This window comes from Vespa velutina, chromosome 2, assembly GCF_912470025.1.
Source record: "Vespa velutina chromosome 2, iVesVel2.1, whole genome shotgun sequence".
NCBI lineage: Eukaryota > Metazoa > Arthropoda > Insecta > Hymenoptera > Vespidae > Vespa > Vespa velutina.
The window spans coordinates 15,260,047-15,277,546 of NC_062189.1; the positions used below are offsets into that span (position 1 = coordinate 15,260,047).

The 17,500-nt window shown below is 36.4% G+C and overlaps 1 protein-coding gene and 2 long non-coding RNA genes across 22 annotated transcripts in view; 1 reads left to right on the forward strand and 2 right to left on the reverse strand.

Moving 5' to 3' along the window:
- Nucleotides 1-17,500, reverse strand: part of LOC124946407 (tensin-1-like) — a 197,360-nt gene that overhangs the window by 15,292 nt on the left and 164,568 nt on the right. The window contains exon 1 of one of the 20 annotated variants that reach the window (XM_047487064.1): nucleotides 15,072-15,555. The exons of the other annotated variants lie outside the window; for them this stretch is intronic. Coding sequence (XP_047343020.1) covers nucleotides 15,072-15,299 — 228 coding nt within the window. The 5' untranslated portion in view covers nucleotides 15,300-15,555. Of the gene's footprint in view, nucleotides 1-15,071; nucleotides 15,556-17,500 lie in introns of those variants that run through there. 20 annotated transcript variants of the gene reach the window in all.
- Nucleotides 16,133-17,500, forward strand: part of LOC124946411 — a 12,201-nt gene continuing 10,833 nt past the window's right edge. Inside the window, exon 1 of the long non-coding RNA XR_007100050.1 lies at nucleotides 16,133-17,500. This exon is cut by the window's right edge and continues 791 nt beyond it. This is a non-coding gene — a long non-coding RNA (uncharacterized LOC124946411).
- LOC124946410 overlaps nucleotides 16,158-17,500 on the reverse strand; it is a 7,463-nt gene continuing 6,120 nt past the window's right edge. The window contains exons 1-2 of the long non-coding RNA XR_007100049.1: nucleotides 16,990-17,500; nucleotides 16,158-16,798 (exon numbers count right to left, since the gene is read on the reverse strand). The exon at nucleotides 16,990-17,500 is cut by the window's right edge and continues 6,120 nt beyond it. This is a non-coding gene — a long non-coding RNA (uncharacterized LOC124946410). The remainder of the gene's footprint in view (nucleotides 16,799-16,989) is intronic.

Sequence of the window (17,500 nt, forward strand, 5' to 3'; positions counted from 1 at the left end):
TGGTCGGCTCGGTGAGGATCGAGATATTTCAATTACGTTTCCATGTGAGCCGGTCAGCCGGCCGTGCTATAATTGCTGTTGGGATGTGCCGTCTCATAACTCGTGAACTCATATAAGTCTCTCTCTTTCTTTCTCTCTCTCTCTCTCTCTTTCTCTCTCTCTCTCTCCATCAAATTCACTCTTCTATATTCGTCCTGTATACAATTTCCTGTTTGTCGAAGCATCATTTTCTAAACACTTATATTGTTTTATGTTTCGAGGTTAAATAGAGAGTCAATTTTTTTAACTTCATTTTTCAATTTCTTTTATTGTTCATTTCTGTTATTAGTCAATTTGAATTTATAATTGATTACATTCGAAGATAATTGCATAACTCGGATATATATCGTCGAGTACAATCAATAAAATCCATGAGTCAACCATCATTAGTAATGAAATAATAAAACAGAATTGTCGATAGTAATTTTTTCATGTTATATTATTAATTGATATGTAACTCGTTGAGAAAAAGTAGTAGTAAGGCTTGGCATAAGGTAAAGAAAAATAAAGATTTCAAGAGAAAACTAGTAGTATATAAAGAATGTGATCGTTTGCATTTACCCAAGAGATACAAGTTGTACAAAAAGCAATTCTCGTCACTTGCTTTTAAATATATTGTCACCGTACAAGATACGTATATACGCGTGCCAGAAGTTCTTTTTTCTTTTTTTTTTTTTTTTTGTTGAGATAATACCACGAAGTTGTTATCCCATGGGATGCGAACTTACGGCTGTAACTTGTATTACGTTTTCTTGCATTGTGTGTCTATACTTATACAGAAGTACATAGATATGTATGTGTATATTGCGAAAAGCCGTTTAATCACGTTTAATACGTATAAATAGTATATAAGTTTGTATAGGATGATCTTATAATATAAAAAATACTGACACACAAATTTTGTACATGTTAAAAGCATTATATTTTTCTAATTTGCAATATCGATTATTTAAAAAAAATTTGATTAAATAATTACAATTTTGTACTTATTTGCATATAATATTAAATTCAAGAAAAATTTGCACAATCCAGATTTATTATGTCCATTTAATTTCTTCTATATATATATATATATATATATATAATTTTTTTTTTATTCTCACATACGAATCGATTTCGAGACATTCTAAATTATGAATGTATTTGTTTACCTATAAGATGCAAAGGAGACAACGTTAAGTATGAATTCATATAATTATAAAAGAAACGTGTTCGGTCATATACTTCGAGCGTAAATAATGTTGAAATATTTCAAAGAAGATTTATTGAAGTATATTCAAGGCCATTCTTTGGATAGAGAAGCGTTTTAAATAAGAGAACAGTGTTGTGAATTGAGAGTAGAAATGAGGAAGAGAAGAAGAGCGGTTCCTTTTCGGCAGCAAGGATCGTTCTCTTTGTACCAGGTCGTAAGGTCGTGTCATCAAGAGAAATTTATTATCCTGGTAGGCGGCAACGGTTCAGACCCATGTTCTAAAGCCCCAAGAATATTTCGTCTCACGGTCTTTAAATCGAGCGCTCGTAACAAAGATTTAATTTTTCATTTATGACGATTAAGTTTCGCTTCGACGGTCTCGTTTGTATATGTAGTATATATTTCTCTTTCAAAATTTAACTCCTGCACTTTTCCTTTGAACGTTAATTAAAGTATTGAAGGATTTGAGTAGAGTTTTCGACTTTAATTCAAAATAGCTATTAAACCTTTTCGACTCATTCAGATCTGGATTCGAGTTATCGTTCTGTCTTTTTTTTTTTTTTTTTTTTTTTTATATATATATATATATATAAAGCGCTATTCAAAGGTAGTCATTTAAATGTCGTCGCTTTGACAAATTCTAAATTAGATTTTGAGTTTTCAGAAGTAAGAAGTAAAGTAAAAAAAGTTGATATTAGTCTTGTCGTTGTTAATATTCCTTCGTAACCTCGTTATATGTTATTCGTAGTATTGTATATATAACTTTTCCTTCAGTTTACAGCTTTATATATTACAAGAGAAAGGTCGACAATTTTTTTAAAACGTAGTTTTCGAAGCAGGTGTGCATTTATCAATGGATCTTCGTTCGAGGACGTTCAATGTAAGTATTTTGACAGGGAGGGATGTCCAGCATGAGGGATCTTCATTGCCTAAAGCATTTTTTCAAAAGGCAGGTGTTACGTTCTGCCTGATTAATTTTTCTGACATCTCATAGGATCCTTGCAATTTACTCAAAGTATCCGATCGTATGACAGGTGGCTGTGGCAGAAAAATCACAAACGTCTAATCGTGCTTTTCTATCCTCACCGACGTCATTACAGTCCAGGTGATCCGCTTTCGGACTCGTTCTTTATTCTCACGAACTATCCTTGGAACGAGTTTAAACATCTTCGTGCCGTTTACTCGTAAGGTGTGCTTCTTCGTCGATGAACGTAATAACAGGTTCTCTCTTTTTACCTTCAAACGGGACTCTATAATTTTAACGAAGGAAAGGAAACAAATTTTTTAAACGATAACTTTTTCTATCCGTCTCGATTCTCACACTCAACATTTGCGAAATTAGACATCTAAACACTGTCGGTCTTACCAAGGATATATAAAATTACACTGGCACACAATGAGACAAATAATGAGTAGGTAGGATATGATAAAAGATGCGTACATACACACACACACACATATATATATATATATATATATATATATATATATATATATGGAAAAAATTTCGAAGGAACGTGGTTGGATTGTTGAACTCGAAGGGGGAAAAAAAGGTTTGATCGATACAGGGTAAAGTTAGGTAAACGAGTTATCAACGTCGGTGAATAAGAGGAACGTTAGGTTTGGGAAGGACGACGGAAGGAATTAACTCCTTGCAATTTCACGTGGTGGACGATGTTCGTGCTCGAAAACGAAGGAAAGGAGAATCGAGGTGGACCGAAAGGACGCCGGGTTGCCGTGGCTTTACCCTGACCGAGCTGCTGCGCTCCGTGACGGGCCACATTCCAAGCATTCCACACGGTCACGGCCATATCTCTCATTCCTCTAGATTTCCAAGCTGGCACACCAGCGCGACTCTTCTCTCTCTCTCTCTCTCTCTCTCTCTCTCTCTCTCTCTCTCTCTCTCTCTCTCTCTCTCTCTCTCTCTTCTCGTAGTATTCACATCTTCGTCGTACAAAAGGCATAAGAAGATACAAGTTCATGTACCATCGACTCTTGCGACTCTTCCTCCCACCATTTTCGTTCCTCCTTGCATTCGACGCTTCCCATACTACGCTTCATCCCTACCATGATGATCGAGCGTGCAACAACCCTCGCCAGCCGTCTGATTCACTCGACTCCTTGAACTTCCTCACCGAAAGCGACAACGTCATGCGCCATATCGAACATTCTATATTTCGTAAAATGTTTCGAAATCCTCTTTTGTATTCCTCATGTTCTTGCAGAAACATTGATAGTATCTGTATTTTTAAATGTCTTTTGCTATTTCTTTGTAACATGTTTCAATGATCGATTGTAAAAAAAAATTGAGAGAAATTTCGTAAGTAGAAATTAATTTAAGATCATAGATAAATCACGAGAAAAAGAAAGACGAAGTTGCTATATGAATAATATATATTAATAAATTTATTAATCAATAATAATACTATACTTGAATAAATTCGTGTTTAGCGATAGTACATTGGAATGTTATAATTGAGTATTTTATAAAAAGTGTAATCGATATATCGTAGATACGTTTAGAGGAAAATTTAGAAAAGATATTTAAAGAAATAGAAGAAGAGAAAATTTTAACTAAACATATTCCCATTAGATCTATTCTCTCGTATACACATACATCTATACGACGTATCTTGTTATTAAATCCGTAGAAAATGTCACGTTTCTGTTTGGTGATCAAAGTTACAAAACGCGAAGCAATATAGTTTATTGAGAGCAGTATTTCGATGATTTTGCTTGTCACACTAGCTCCATTATTTTCTACGAGTTTCTACCGCACGGAAAACCCTTTACGACCACGTTCGGAATCTTTTCGATTTTATCGATTTTATTCGTGGACAATGATCTTCTCGGAGAAAATCGAATTGGATTTTCTCAGATCCGTTCGATGATTGTGATGCATCGAGTTGAGGATACGAGATAAAAGTAAAATCTTTTCTATCGATTCCATGGAAGAGAAACGATGCGATGCAAAGTAGTACACTAACGAAATCGATTCAAAATGGAACGGTAGTATTTCGAAATTTAAGAAAAAGGAAGAAAAAGAAAAAAAGAATTATTCATTCTTCTTAGAGAAGAAGGAGACAGAAAAAAATTTTCTCTTTCCCGCTTGAATTTAATCGAGGTTTCCGGATTGGGGGAAGGAGGGGCCGGGGGGCGGGGGAGGGAACAATTTTGATGACTTCGAAATTTTCAATTTATTCCATTCGCCGAATTCCTTCGGTGCGCGGTTCGAGATAAAAGGATCCGAGATACCCATTCTTGGATTGAAATGGAAGTCGGGCTCGCATTGTAGGGATTAAAGGATCCACGTCCGGTCCTTCCCGCGCGAGCCGTTGTAATCGAATGAAGTGCGATTCCGTCTCACAACTCCCGCCTCTCTTGGCGTGTAATACTGGAAAATTGTTTGACTATCTGCCGAGTACTTTGCTCGACGTGACGTGAAACCGATGGAAGATTGGAAGATGTGAACGCGAGTATTCGTGCTCGGAGAACGAGAGAAAGAGAGAACGAGATATGGTGCTTTGTATGTACGTCCGTATGCATCGATATATATGAGTGTATGTGTGTAAGAAAGAGAGAGAGAGAGACAGAGAGAGAGAGAGAGAGGGAGAGAGATAGAGAGAGATAGGACGACCAACGAGACGACCAACGGGAGACAGAAAGCGAAGTCAAGACATAAGCAGACTCTTTGATCAGCAATTAACACCGACGTCCGAGTTAGAGCCTGATTTACCGTATGCTCATCCACGAACGAAGGAGCCATTGACTTTCCCTTTGAATGAACTCTTGAATAGATCTTTGTGCTCTGCTTTGTATTAATCATACATTCGCGGTCGCTGCTTCACGTATTTTTAAAAATGACGACACGGGGTGGATATATGCATATGTGCATCCATGTATGTATGTATGTGTATGCACGTGTGTGTATACATATGTGTGTGTGTGTGTGTGTGTGTGTGTGTGTGTGTGTGTGTGTGCGTGTCTACGTATGTGTATATTCTGTCATAGTCAGATACATTTATTTTTTAAAGTGACAGACCCTTTGATCATTTTTCTTGCATTTTCTCTAACAGACTAACAATTATTATTATTATATCCTTTATTTCACATCGCAATTATTTAAAATTTATGTTAGCTTTAACGTAGAATCTCTTTTTTTTTCCTTTTGCAAAATTTTTTCTTCTTGCAAAAGATATAAACGAGAAATTAAATTCTTGCATCATAATTCGATCAGAAGCATGTAACGTAGCGTGAACGTTCGAATTTAATATCAATTAGTCTTTTACAAATATCATATTGCTTTCAAATATAATTGAGTTTTATGAATAGATAAAGGGAAAATTGTTCTCGTTCAAAGGTACTTCTATTAGTTTTAGAACTCTACGATTTGTACAATTTTGAGAGAGAGATATAGAGAGAGAGATAGATAGATAGGAAGAAAAGAGAAAGGATAACGATGGAAACTAAGTCTTTGATCAGCAATTAACATCGACGATCGGACTTAGAATTTGATCTTCCATATGCTCATCGAATGAGCCTAGTTGGGGAGTATAGCAACCGTCTCTCCTCGTATTTCGTCCCCTGGTAAACTGAAATCTCCCTTTCCCTTTTCCCTCTATTTTATCGTCTCTCGACGCCACATCCCGTACGCACGGATTTCAACAATATACCTAGTAGAATACCCAGACGAACGTGTTTCAGTCACGGCTTCGATCGAGTTTCGATATCGATTCGAAAGTTTCGGATAACACGCAATTGCCAACTTCCAAGAATATCGCTTCGATACATCTAACCGATAACGAGTTAATGTTTATAATCTCATGGATAATCTCATCGATATTTCATTCGTTTCTTTCTTTTTCTTGTTTCTTTTTTTTTTTTTTTTCGTTAAAACGATTAACACATATTTACTCATTTACTATCATTATTATATATTTTATATATATATATATATATAAATTTTTTTTAATTTCTTTTGGATGAAATCCTCCGCGTTTAATATCAAGAAGGCACATGGCGATACATAACACTTTCTTCGATTAGAACTTCCTCGAAGAAAATTCGAAGAATTTAATGGACTGACTAGCGAGGTCATCCAATCGAGTTCTAAAGCGCAAGATGGCGGTATCTTACGTAACGGTGTCTTCCTTTGGAATTTGTCGTTTTAACCTTTCTCGTTTATCTTTTTCTCATTCTTTCTTATCAGAAATTAATAAATTATATGTCGTAGTTTGAGAAATGGTGTTGTTTTTATTTTTTTTTTTTTTTTTTTTTTTCAAACGATCGGTTAAAGAAACTTCTTTTATTTTTCATGGTAGTTCGACGTTAATTCCGTGACCAAACTTGTGACGAATCATTTATACGCTTTGTATCTAACTACTGAAGAGAGTATAAACGTTTTGGACCGAGAAAAGTGTTGATTCGAGCACGATTACGAGAGCAAAGCTTCATAGAATTTTATTGTTCACCTGAGATGAGCAAGTGTGTTCTCTGTAAGGTAGAGGTTCATGCCCGTAGTGGTTCATTACGATGTACAGGATAATGAGTTCACCTCTGTGACTCGTGTAGCTTACAGGCCTCCTGGCCCCCAAGCCTTGCAGTCAACTTCAAGAACAATAGGCTGCGACCGAAACACAAACTGCACTTTCATTAGGGAGTCATTAGTACTCATAACTAATGAAATTAAGTTCCTCTCTTAAGTTTCTCTCCGTCTCTTATATGCCAACTTGTACGAAAAATATGCATACTCATGTTCATTGACACATTATTTTCTTATCATTATCATCAATAATTTGTGATTAAGGTAGTAAATTTTTTATTTGTCCTTTGTTAGATTTTATTATTATTAAGTAGAATCGTTCTATCCCATATTTGTCAATCTACTTTGACATTCTTTCGCAATAATGAATATTTTTATACGATTGATAGAAATAAATGTGAAAGAATAGAGTATCTTCGGTAAAGGTAAAAAAAAAAAAGATTACCGATAAGAGTAACCTACTGATTTCCCATGTAATCGTGCGAAGCTGGCATTTGTCTTTCAAGATTATCGTCTCGTCCTGTTATCGCATCAAGTATTAATAGCGAACACGAAGCAGAGATACCCAAGTTTATTGGTAGTTAATGTCTTAAGTAATTTATCGATAGGAAAGGTTATATAAAGAGATGTGATGCCTGTGGAGTCTCCTCCTGAGAAACCTGCTACCACTTTGAGTAGAGTCAGACTTTCATAAATAATTGCTATTTATCACGAGTTTGATCACTTTTCCGATAATCCGTTTAATATTCTCCTAACATCTTTACGATATCTTGAATTTTCGTATCCTTATACAATATCTCATCAATGAGAAATAAATTCAAGATTTGTCTTTTGATGTATTCCGATTGAATTTTCAATCTGTAAAATTAAACAGGCTATAAAAAAAAAAAAAAAAAAAAGAAAAGAAAATGTTAGATATTCAACGATATTAAATTATTTCAAAAATCACGATAACACACATTTCACACATTTGTCTGATCATGATAAAATACTCATCTTCTCTATACTTTCATTTTTGCTCGAGAGTTTTTATCGTTTTCATTTGAATCATCTGACTCATTGCTATTATCATGATAATTTATAAAAGTTTGAATAGACGAGAGAGTAGACTGTGATAATCCATCTGTTCCCTCTGCAACGTAATCGTTTCTATCTCATACTGGTGCGTTCTATCCGATAAGGTATTAATGAGAACGTCGAATGATAGTAATTAACTGGCCGTTACCACGGCACGCGCACGGCAATACATTTAATTATCTATCGAAAGTTATAATCTCTTCTTGTTGATGCTACTGTGGAAAATTAGCGTTAAGTGATTCGAAGGATCATTAAATCGTGATTTACATTCGCCTCTTTGCTGTTAAATCGGATATCGATGTACATACATATGTGTTTAGAAACAATTGCTCGAATGAACATTAAAATTGTCTGCCTAATAGGATGGACGGATAAACTTGTTGAATTCAGTACATGAGAAACTATAATCGAATGAGCAACGTTATTCAACAATGATTAAAGGAAATAATATAAAATAAAACAAAATTAAATTTGATAGGATATTATATGCATGATAAAAATAAATGACGGATTACATTATCGGTCTATCTTAATTATTTCAATGAAAATGAGTCACGGTCTTTTTAAGCTTCGGAATGGAAGGTACAAACCACGCGATGCTTTTTGAGAAAGAGAGAGAGAGAGAGAGAGAGAGAAAGAGAGAGAGAGAGAAAGAAATGAAGGGAGAAAGAAAAGAGGAAAGGCACGCGAGCACGGGTAGTGCGAGTAATTGTCATCGTGAGCGCGGAGAAAAAGCGTGAGGCAAAAGCGGAAGTGTGCTTGAGTAAAGTGGATAAGCGTTATGGCGGTATACACGCGTGGCGGCAGGCACGTTATCACACACATGCACATTGTACACACATACACATGCAAACATACATACGTATAAGCAGAAAAAGAGAGTACACGCAACGGGCATGCCGAATAGTCGCGTCGCACCGTCGCGAAAGAAGCACGCCTGCTGTTTCCAACTTGACGCTCCGTAAAAGCTTCGTAGACGACGCCGACGGCGCGACGAGACTTAATAAGTTTTGTCGCATCCGTAAAATGACTTTGCAAATGCGCCAATGGTGACCGCATGTATGAAAGAAAAAGAGGACAGACAGGAGGGAAGAAACGTTTGGAATAATTTTTTCTTCTCTATTTTCGTTTTCTTTCAATTTTACGGAGAATGTACTTGTATGTTCTATACGTATGTTCCCTTTAATAATTCTACTTGTATATCTATTAGTCTAAGACCGGTCCAAGTTGTTGAAAATCCTTCGTTAAGCTAACTTAGACGCAAAGTTTTGACGTCTAAGAATCTTCAAGATGGAAATTCGAGGAGTAAACTTGTAAGGATATATATATACTGAGTTTGAAAGGATATATATATGCGTGTGTGCATACATATATATATGTATATATATATATATACGAGGACCACCAAAGTTACTCGACACGGTTATTAAAGAACATGTTTCTCATTAAGAATGGGAATTGAGACATAAAAAAGTTTGACCGAAGGAAGTTAAGGTTCTTGTACGTGTATCAAGGAAAGTACCAATCGAAATTCTATCGTATCGAATTTAACTACCGACAATACGAAATGAAGATCTTTCTTTCTCATTAAGAATCATCGAGAACTGGTAAGATAATACCGGAAAGTCTAGCCACAGGAAATGACGAGAATAGACGATGAAACGAGAGGATGAGAGCGCACAAATCCGAGACACGGCGAAAGCGCGTTCGTCACGGTGTAATTTAAGGAGCTTCAACGCCCTTCCCCTTTTATATATATATCTATATACGTACATACAATACATATGGACTCGATAATTCCGTTCACACTACCCTTCGTTCGCGAAACGATGTAAAAGTACATCGAGAAGAGAGGAGACAGAAGTCACGTGACGTCGAGTGGGATCGTTCATTCTTCTTTATTCTTTATTTACCGACTCTAATGGCTTCTGGCAGGAGGACAAGAACGAGGGTCCTCCTGCTAGGAGAAGAGTATCGTCCTGACGGACGATGTCAATTATATTCCCATAGATTCCTCGTACTTGGTCGAGATGGTCTTGCCAAAGAAGGTCAACGTTGGAAAACTAGGTATAAAGATGTTCTTTCTTTCTTTATTTCTTTTTTTCTTTCTTCTTCTATGGAATCGCTCTAAACCTGAAATTCACGATCATCGAGAAGGCATTATTATTCGGCAGATCGTCGAAGAACGTATTATCGAGCACGAACGTAGCCAGGTGTAACTCGTGTGCCTTGGTCTATCGTCGTCGACAGAGTCGAGAGTTCATATTGTACCGGAGCATACTATGCGGTGCCTCGAGAATAATGGCGTCGCCCTTTGTACGCGATGCTCTATTGATGTCGAAGGGAATTCCTTAACGTACGCGATCTGGAAGGTACCCCGTCTGTCTCCTCTCTTTCCACATTTTATACTTCCCTCTTTTTCTCTCTTTCTTTTGGCTTTTTTTCTTCTCTTTTTTTTTTTTTTTTTTTTTTCTTTCACGAGGACGAGAAGAAGCGTCTTCTCGGTACGAATCGGCCTCGGGAAGAGGAAAATGAACTCACGTTCGTACGTGCTATTGTCGAGTCCCCAAGGGTACGTAAAGTTCCTAGGGATTTTTTGAGGTTTCGAGTCGCAAGGAACCGAGTGAGATCCAAATTTAAGGAGGTAGGGAGGAACTCCCATCGAGGTGCCATGATAAAATTTAGAGTGTGTATTGTGAGGAGGCATGCACATGGAGTTCTCTCTCTCTCTCTCTCTCTCTCTCTCTCTCTCTCTTTCATTCTCTCGTTAAACGTCTGCGGCTTTTCTCTCGTACAGACAGATGCCGCTAGGCGAGGGCGTCCGGAATGTTGTCTCGCTGGATTTTAGGAATTGTACGGGCACCGTCGAGCACGGTACCACCTTTCGTTTCGAACGAACGAATCTTTTCAGGGCCGCTAGGGTACCCTTTTCAAAGACAACCTTGGAGGACTTTATTGAAGCGGCGTTAAGTTATTTATGCGTTGGACTGAAACGAAAGCATTATCCTTTTCGAGCCATACATAAGAACACAATTCTGCGTTGTTTAGTTTTTTTTTTTCCCGTTTCTTCGACATAGTGCCACCTGAATTACGCGATCTCGCTTATCGCTTTTGGATTATGGATAGAGAAGTCTTCTGGTTGACATTAAGAATACGTTCGAAGAACTTCAATCCGCATAATCGAGGATAAACATTTGTTTAGCTTAAATGTCAACAATATTACTTCAATAGTTATTATTTGCATTGCACAAATCGTATTTGTAAGATAAGTTAGGCCTATTTGTCATATTAATTCAATGAAATTTCTTGCCTTCACTGCGATATTTTCTTTTTTTTTCTTTTTTTTTTTTCTTTTTCTTTTTTCTCAAAGACGATTGGGCAACTTGAAAATCGAAGGCATCTCGAACGTTTCTCTGGATAAGGGCAACGCAATTATGGGCGTGAAGGAAAATGCAAGGAGTTTCTTTAATCGCTCTTGTTTGATCTTAGAGTAAAGTAATGACCCGTCGGAGACCTACTAACATTTCGTCGAATCATCGTTATTGTGAAAGTCTAGGATGAGATTGGAATTAGAAGAATCTCATCGTTGCATTCTACATAAGCAAAAGGATACTCACTTGTAACGTGTATTTCTTTTTCTTTGTTGTATTTCTTTATATCAAGTAAATTAGATTTACATGTATATCGATAAATTCGATACCTACCATCGTTGCATATAATCTCTCTCTCTCTCTCTCTCTCTTTCTTTTTCTTTTTTTTTGTTTTATCCAATAAATTTATTGCCATTGAAATAACAAGAGAGCTGATTCTGAAGCAATTTAATTATGCTAATTTGTTGAAACTTTCTGTACTTTCCAACAGTGTCTCGATAGTTCTGGTTCTTTATCATCGGTCAAATCGTACGATCTGCGATTGTTGATAAACCGACGAATTAAAGCTCTCAATGATTTTCTACGAATGGTAGACAATTAAAAGCGAGGAGATAAGGAAAACGACAGAAAATTATGTTTCTACCTGATTCTCCAAGTAATACGATAAAACTACGAATAAAAGGAGATGAAGAGAGAGAGAGAGAGAGAGAGAGAGAATGTGAAAGAGAAAGAAAGAGAGAGAAAGAGAGAGAGAGAGTGAGAGAGGAAAGAGGTAAGGAAAGAGAAAAAGATATAAATAGATACTACATTCGGTGGTAAGTTCCTTTTCGTCGAGATTCTCTTCTCTCAAACGATACTCTTTAAACTCTTTGCTGCTGTCTTTTCCACCTAACGTGCTTTTTGAGTAAGGTCGTGTTTCAAGTGTCGACGATTAACGTTCCCCGTTTTCTCGGCTAACCTTTTAATCTTCCTACGACGAGTGGGTTTATCTAAATTATACTCAGTGTGTGGGAACGTCAAAAGAGAAGAAGAAAAAGAAGAAAAAGAATAAGAAATAAGAGGTATCAGCAACAGTCAATTATTAAACACAATTATTAAGAATAAATGTGTCCTTAAGTTAAGTTAAAATTTTGCGTCAACTAGATAACACGTATAATTTCAAAGAGCTTTTCGAAAGGAAAATCGAACATGTCGTGTTACGTCGCATTCAACGTGACGACTCTCACTCGAATAAAAATCTTGCGTTATTTTGCTTTCTCCTTTGTAGCGTTCATGTCGAATCGAATTTTCGATAAAGAATCGACTGTTTTCTTTCTGCTATATATTAAAAAGTAATAATTGAATATAATCTTTATACGATATAGCAGTCAAAGCAAGGGATTCTATCTACGGGATGTTCCAACGATTACTACTTCCCTAATCTTGATAATATGTTCATGAAAGTGGTGTGTACAGTAGAATCTCGGTTATGAGAACAAGTTCTTTGACAATATCTCTGGAAGGAAGAGATAAACGTCAGAGATTTATAGTACAAGGAATAAATTTTTATATCACAAATGTTAATGTACAGAGTGATTTTAAAAGGTCGTAAATATACAAATTTGTTAATATATATCACGTAAAAAGATTTGAAGATTTTTGATTTTAATCGTTAGAAAAATATTACGTTTTCTAAATTTTAGATATAAATACCATAGACACTGATTTTGGAAATATACTTTTGTACGTTTAAATGATCAAATTACTAATTATTTATTTCTTCTTATACTTGAGATATTTAAAAAAAAATGTCATAGAGTTTTATGTTACTTTTTTCGTTGACGTAATTACGAAACAACGTGAAATAAAAACTTTTCGGAGATCGTGTTACGCAGTTAATGAATCTCTTTTTCAATTTACTGAGTGTTTAGAACGCGGCAGCGAAAGACTAGTCGAATGATACGGTAAAGGATCATAAAAGAGACAGGCTGTTGTTAAAATAGCAGCACCATAGTGGCAGTCTATCGGTAAAGGGGCAAGAAGAAGTAACGAGCGGTCTCCCATGGCACGAGTAGCTATACGGGCCTGAGGAATGCGCTCGTCCGATCCCACGGCTTATCCCCCTCCCCCATTCTTTATCTCTCTTATTCTCTTCTCAGATCGTAGTATTACTAAGGTTAGCCTCTATTCTACTGCGTCCATTCGAACGATCGAAGTGAGTATTACGATCGTTACGAATTATTCAATTCCATTTTTATCTATATTTCATTGAAAATAAGTCATTTCTAAGATATATCTTAAGTCGATCTTTAAAACTTAGATAATACATTAGATTCAAAAGAACAGAATTTTTTTTTCCGATAAAATGGTGCTACCTTTGCAATTGGTCAATTCTTCCTTGATCGAATAAAATTTTGATTCGAATGAATTCATTATAGTTTTCTATTCTTCTTCTTTTTTTTTTTTTCTTTCTTCTTCTTCTTCTTCTTCTTCTTCTTCTTCTTTTATTCTTATTTACCTTTTTCATCTATCCAATATATTTATTTTTGAATTAATAATAATATCTGTTGAAATATATGCCTAAATAGACATGTATATATATATATATATATATATATATATATTTTTTTTTTTTTTTTTCTTTTTTGGTCTGATCTTTTAAAATATTCTCATCTTGCGGTATAAGTTTAACGGTTAAAATAACGATGCATATAGTCATTGACAAGTAATAACGATTACGCTTATTTTCCGTCGACTGAAAAGAGAGCCATTTTCAATGGAAGGACTCCTTACCTGCAGCATCGACACACTCGAGGTCATATTGCGGTACTGCGAGCTAATCGCGATTCGCTAATACCGTGAGAGGTACATACTGTGCTCGGTGATTTGCAGGTCGTCGTCGTAGTGGTCTTCGTCTTTGGATTAGCGGTTAGAGTTCGTTCGGAGGCAAGTAGATCGAAGATAAAACAGCCGATGCTATGAACGGCACTTCGAGATCCTTTTTAATGACGCAACTCTCTCTCGTATGCTCGCGTGAAAGTTAACTTGTATCGTTTGCCTTGCTTCCTACATATATATATATATATATATATATATATATATATATATATACATATATACTGTTTAAACATACTTCTTATTTCTTTTTCTCTTTCCAGAAGAAGAAGAAGAAGGAGAAGAAGAAGAAGAAGAAGAAGAAGAAGAAGAAGATTCGGCCATTCGAGTAGCACCTTTTTTTTTTATTCTCACCCGCTAACGGTTCTCTTGTTTTCCAATAAGAAGAAAAGAAGATAGCATCATGTTCGCTTACGTGCCTTAATCGTATTTCAAGTGGCCGTTTTAGACCTCGACATCGTTTAGATATTTTAGACAGCTAAATAAGTCAACGTGAAAGTTCGCAAAGCTGCGACGACGACTATAACGATATTTGATATTATCATATGTATATATACACAAGCATATGTATGGTTACGTAAAATGTTAGAAAGTAACGATTCAATTTTCCATAGTACGTAGTTTTAATCATATCAAGATTCTAGATAATCTTTCGCGTGGCTAATGTATTTCTTATAATCGGTCACGATTTTCTTCGACTTCCTAGTTGTACCTTTGTCAAGATCGTACACTTCGAATACGCGCGAAATGATCTCACATTTTTTTTCACAGACAATCCTATAGTAAATTTGTATATTTTTTAAAACGTAAATTGTCACTTTTTGTCGTCGTAAAAAATTATTTCATCGATGCTGTCGTAAAAATCATAAATTCCTTCGGCACGAACGAACTGTAATTCTTCGATTACCGTTACTTGCCTTCGGGTCGTGATTAATTCGTAATCATTTATAGATCCTAGTAAGTAAATCGAACTTACTTTGAGTTTTTGCGTATGACCGCATCGACAGCAACAATAGGACATGTAATCTGGTAGCGCTGGCATAAATTTAAGTTGTTCCTGTTGTTGCTGCGAGTACTCGTCGACGAGTTTGCGATAATGTACCCTGAAGATGGGCCGTGTTGCGTTTTGCGAGCCTTTTCCAAGGCGTCCCATAATCGCGGAGAATGCGGCCAGGATTTTACGTCCGCGTGCGAACCTCCTCATGCCACGACGACCGTTGCACCGCTTCGTCTTCGAACTCGAGACTCGTACTCGCAGCCCTTTCTCCTTCGATCCTTTACGATCCTTTCGACGACGATACCGCCGACCTCCCCGCCGATTCCACACCGACGCTATCGTTTCTTCTTCATTAACGATCTAATGAAAATTTCGTTTCTTTTTTCTTTTCCTTTTCTTATTTTTTTTTGTTTATTGTTGTCGTGAGATTTTTTTCTTTTTCTTTTTTTCGTAGCACCACCACCAACGTAAATTAATTCGTTTTAAGAGTTATTTCCTTCTATTTCCTTCTATTTTTTTTTTTTTTTTTTTTTTTTTTTTTTTTTTTTTTTTTTTTTTTTTTTTTTTTAATATGTTGCTTCAATAAGAACGAAATAAATGAAAACGAAGAACACCATGAAAAATCGCGTTTGTATTCTCACAAAATTCTTTTACAAATTCCTAATCGATTAGTTCGTGCGAAGCTAGTTTACACACGTTTCACGGCACACCTTAAGGCACTTTCTAAATCGTATTACATAGTGAGCACCACCAACGGGATGGTAGTAGCATCTACCAGCACTTAGCACCGGCGAGGCACACTTTCCACTTTAATTGTCGCGGCGCCTTCAACTCCGGGATATAGTTGAGCTTCCGAGCAGAGAATTCGTCTGGAATTCTCGAAGGCCTCGAATACGATTCGTCGTCGTTGTTGTCCTCTTCTTCTTCTTTCTTGGAATTCAAACTTTGTCGAAGTTTAAAGTATCCCTTGAAAATTGCCTTCTTCGAATTGAAATATATATATATATATATGTATATATATACATATACATATATATATATATATATATATATATGTATATATACCTATATATTTCGATAACACTAATAGTCTCTGTTTTCTCTTTCTTCACTAATTTCTTCTGGAAAGAGATCAAATTCATTTAACAGATTCAAAAACTTTTTGAACTTCTACTTATTGCCCTTTTATCTCCGAGAATTAGGAAGATTCAAAAATAGTTTTTCTCGAAGTACAAAGTCGGGAGAACTTGTTACTCTTTTTTTTTTTTTTGTTTATTTTTTCTTTTTCTTTTTTTTCTTTTTTAAGGTTTCTCAGACGCAGTGCAGTTCGTTTCTATTTCCTTCCATGATATTACTATTATCATTGGCAGGTGACGATCCTAATCGATGATCGGCAAAAGACCGGTCCGTAAGAATGATTTGATAAAGAGAAAGATAGAGAGAGAGAGAGAGAGAGAGAGAGAGAGAGAGAGAGAGAGAGAAAGAGATAGAAAGAAGGATCAAAGGAGATACACTCGGTGGCTCACGTAGAAGAATATACTAGGTGTCGCTCTGCATGCCGATCCGCGGAAACCGGTTAACGAGTTCCACTCGCGAGTTCCAGCCTCCGTTGGCTCGCCTTTCGACTGTCAACTCGGCCGGATCCACCGCTTCTGGCTCCTGCTCTTGCTCGAGAGCACTCTATCTCTCTTTCTCTCTTTCTCCACCTGAAAGAAAGAGAGAGAGAGAGAGGAAGAGAGAGAGGAAGAGAGAGAAAGAGAGAGAGAGAGAGAGAGAGAGAGAGAGAAAGAGAAAGAGAAAGAGAGATCTCCTTTTTCTCTTTTTCCCCCACTCGCACGTTTTTCCCGTCGCAGGATGCAGAAGGAGAAGGCGCGTTTTTCCGTTCGAGTTGATTCACCTTCCTCTTCGCTTTAAGGCCTCCTTGCTACGGGCAGATGTAGGGGAGCGGTATCGCGATCCTCGAGGCTCCGCCGTCCTTTTTTCGCGAATATACGCCGATCATAATTTCTTCGCGATCGGAAATATTCCTTGTCCTTAAAATCCACACACACGTGTTTTTCATCTGTATAAAGTATATATAATATCGTTTAAGACACTTTTTGTCTTTCAACTACGTATGTTCGTAAGTTCCTTCAAGAATTTGATGATTCTTCCTCATTGTAATTTCCCTTGATCGTTGATAATATCAAAAACACTTATCGAACTCTCGCACATTTTAACTAGATACTTATAATAAATAGATTGATCAAACTTCGAGCACTATTAATTGAATATCCCGGCATCGAAGTCGCCGAAGTCAAGTTCTTAGTCCACCTTTTTTCACGAGAACTATCTTTGAAATACGCCGAGAGGATAGAAGGAGAGAAAGAGAGAGAGAGAGAGAAAGAAAGAGAGAAAGAGAGAGAGAG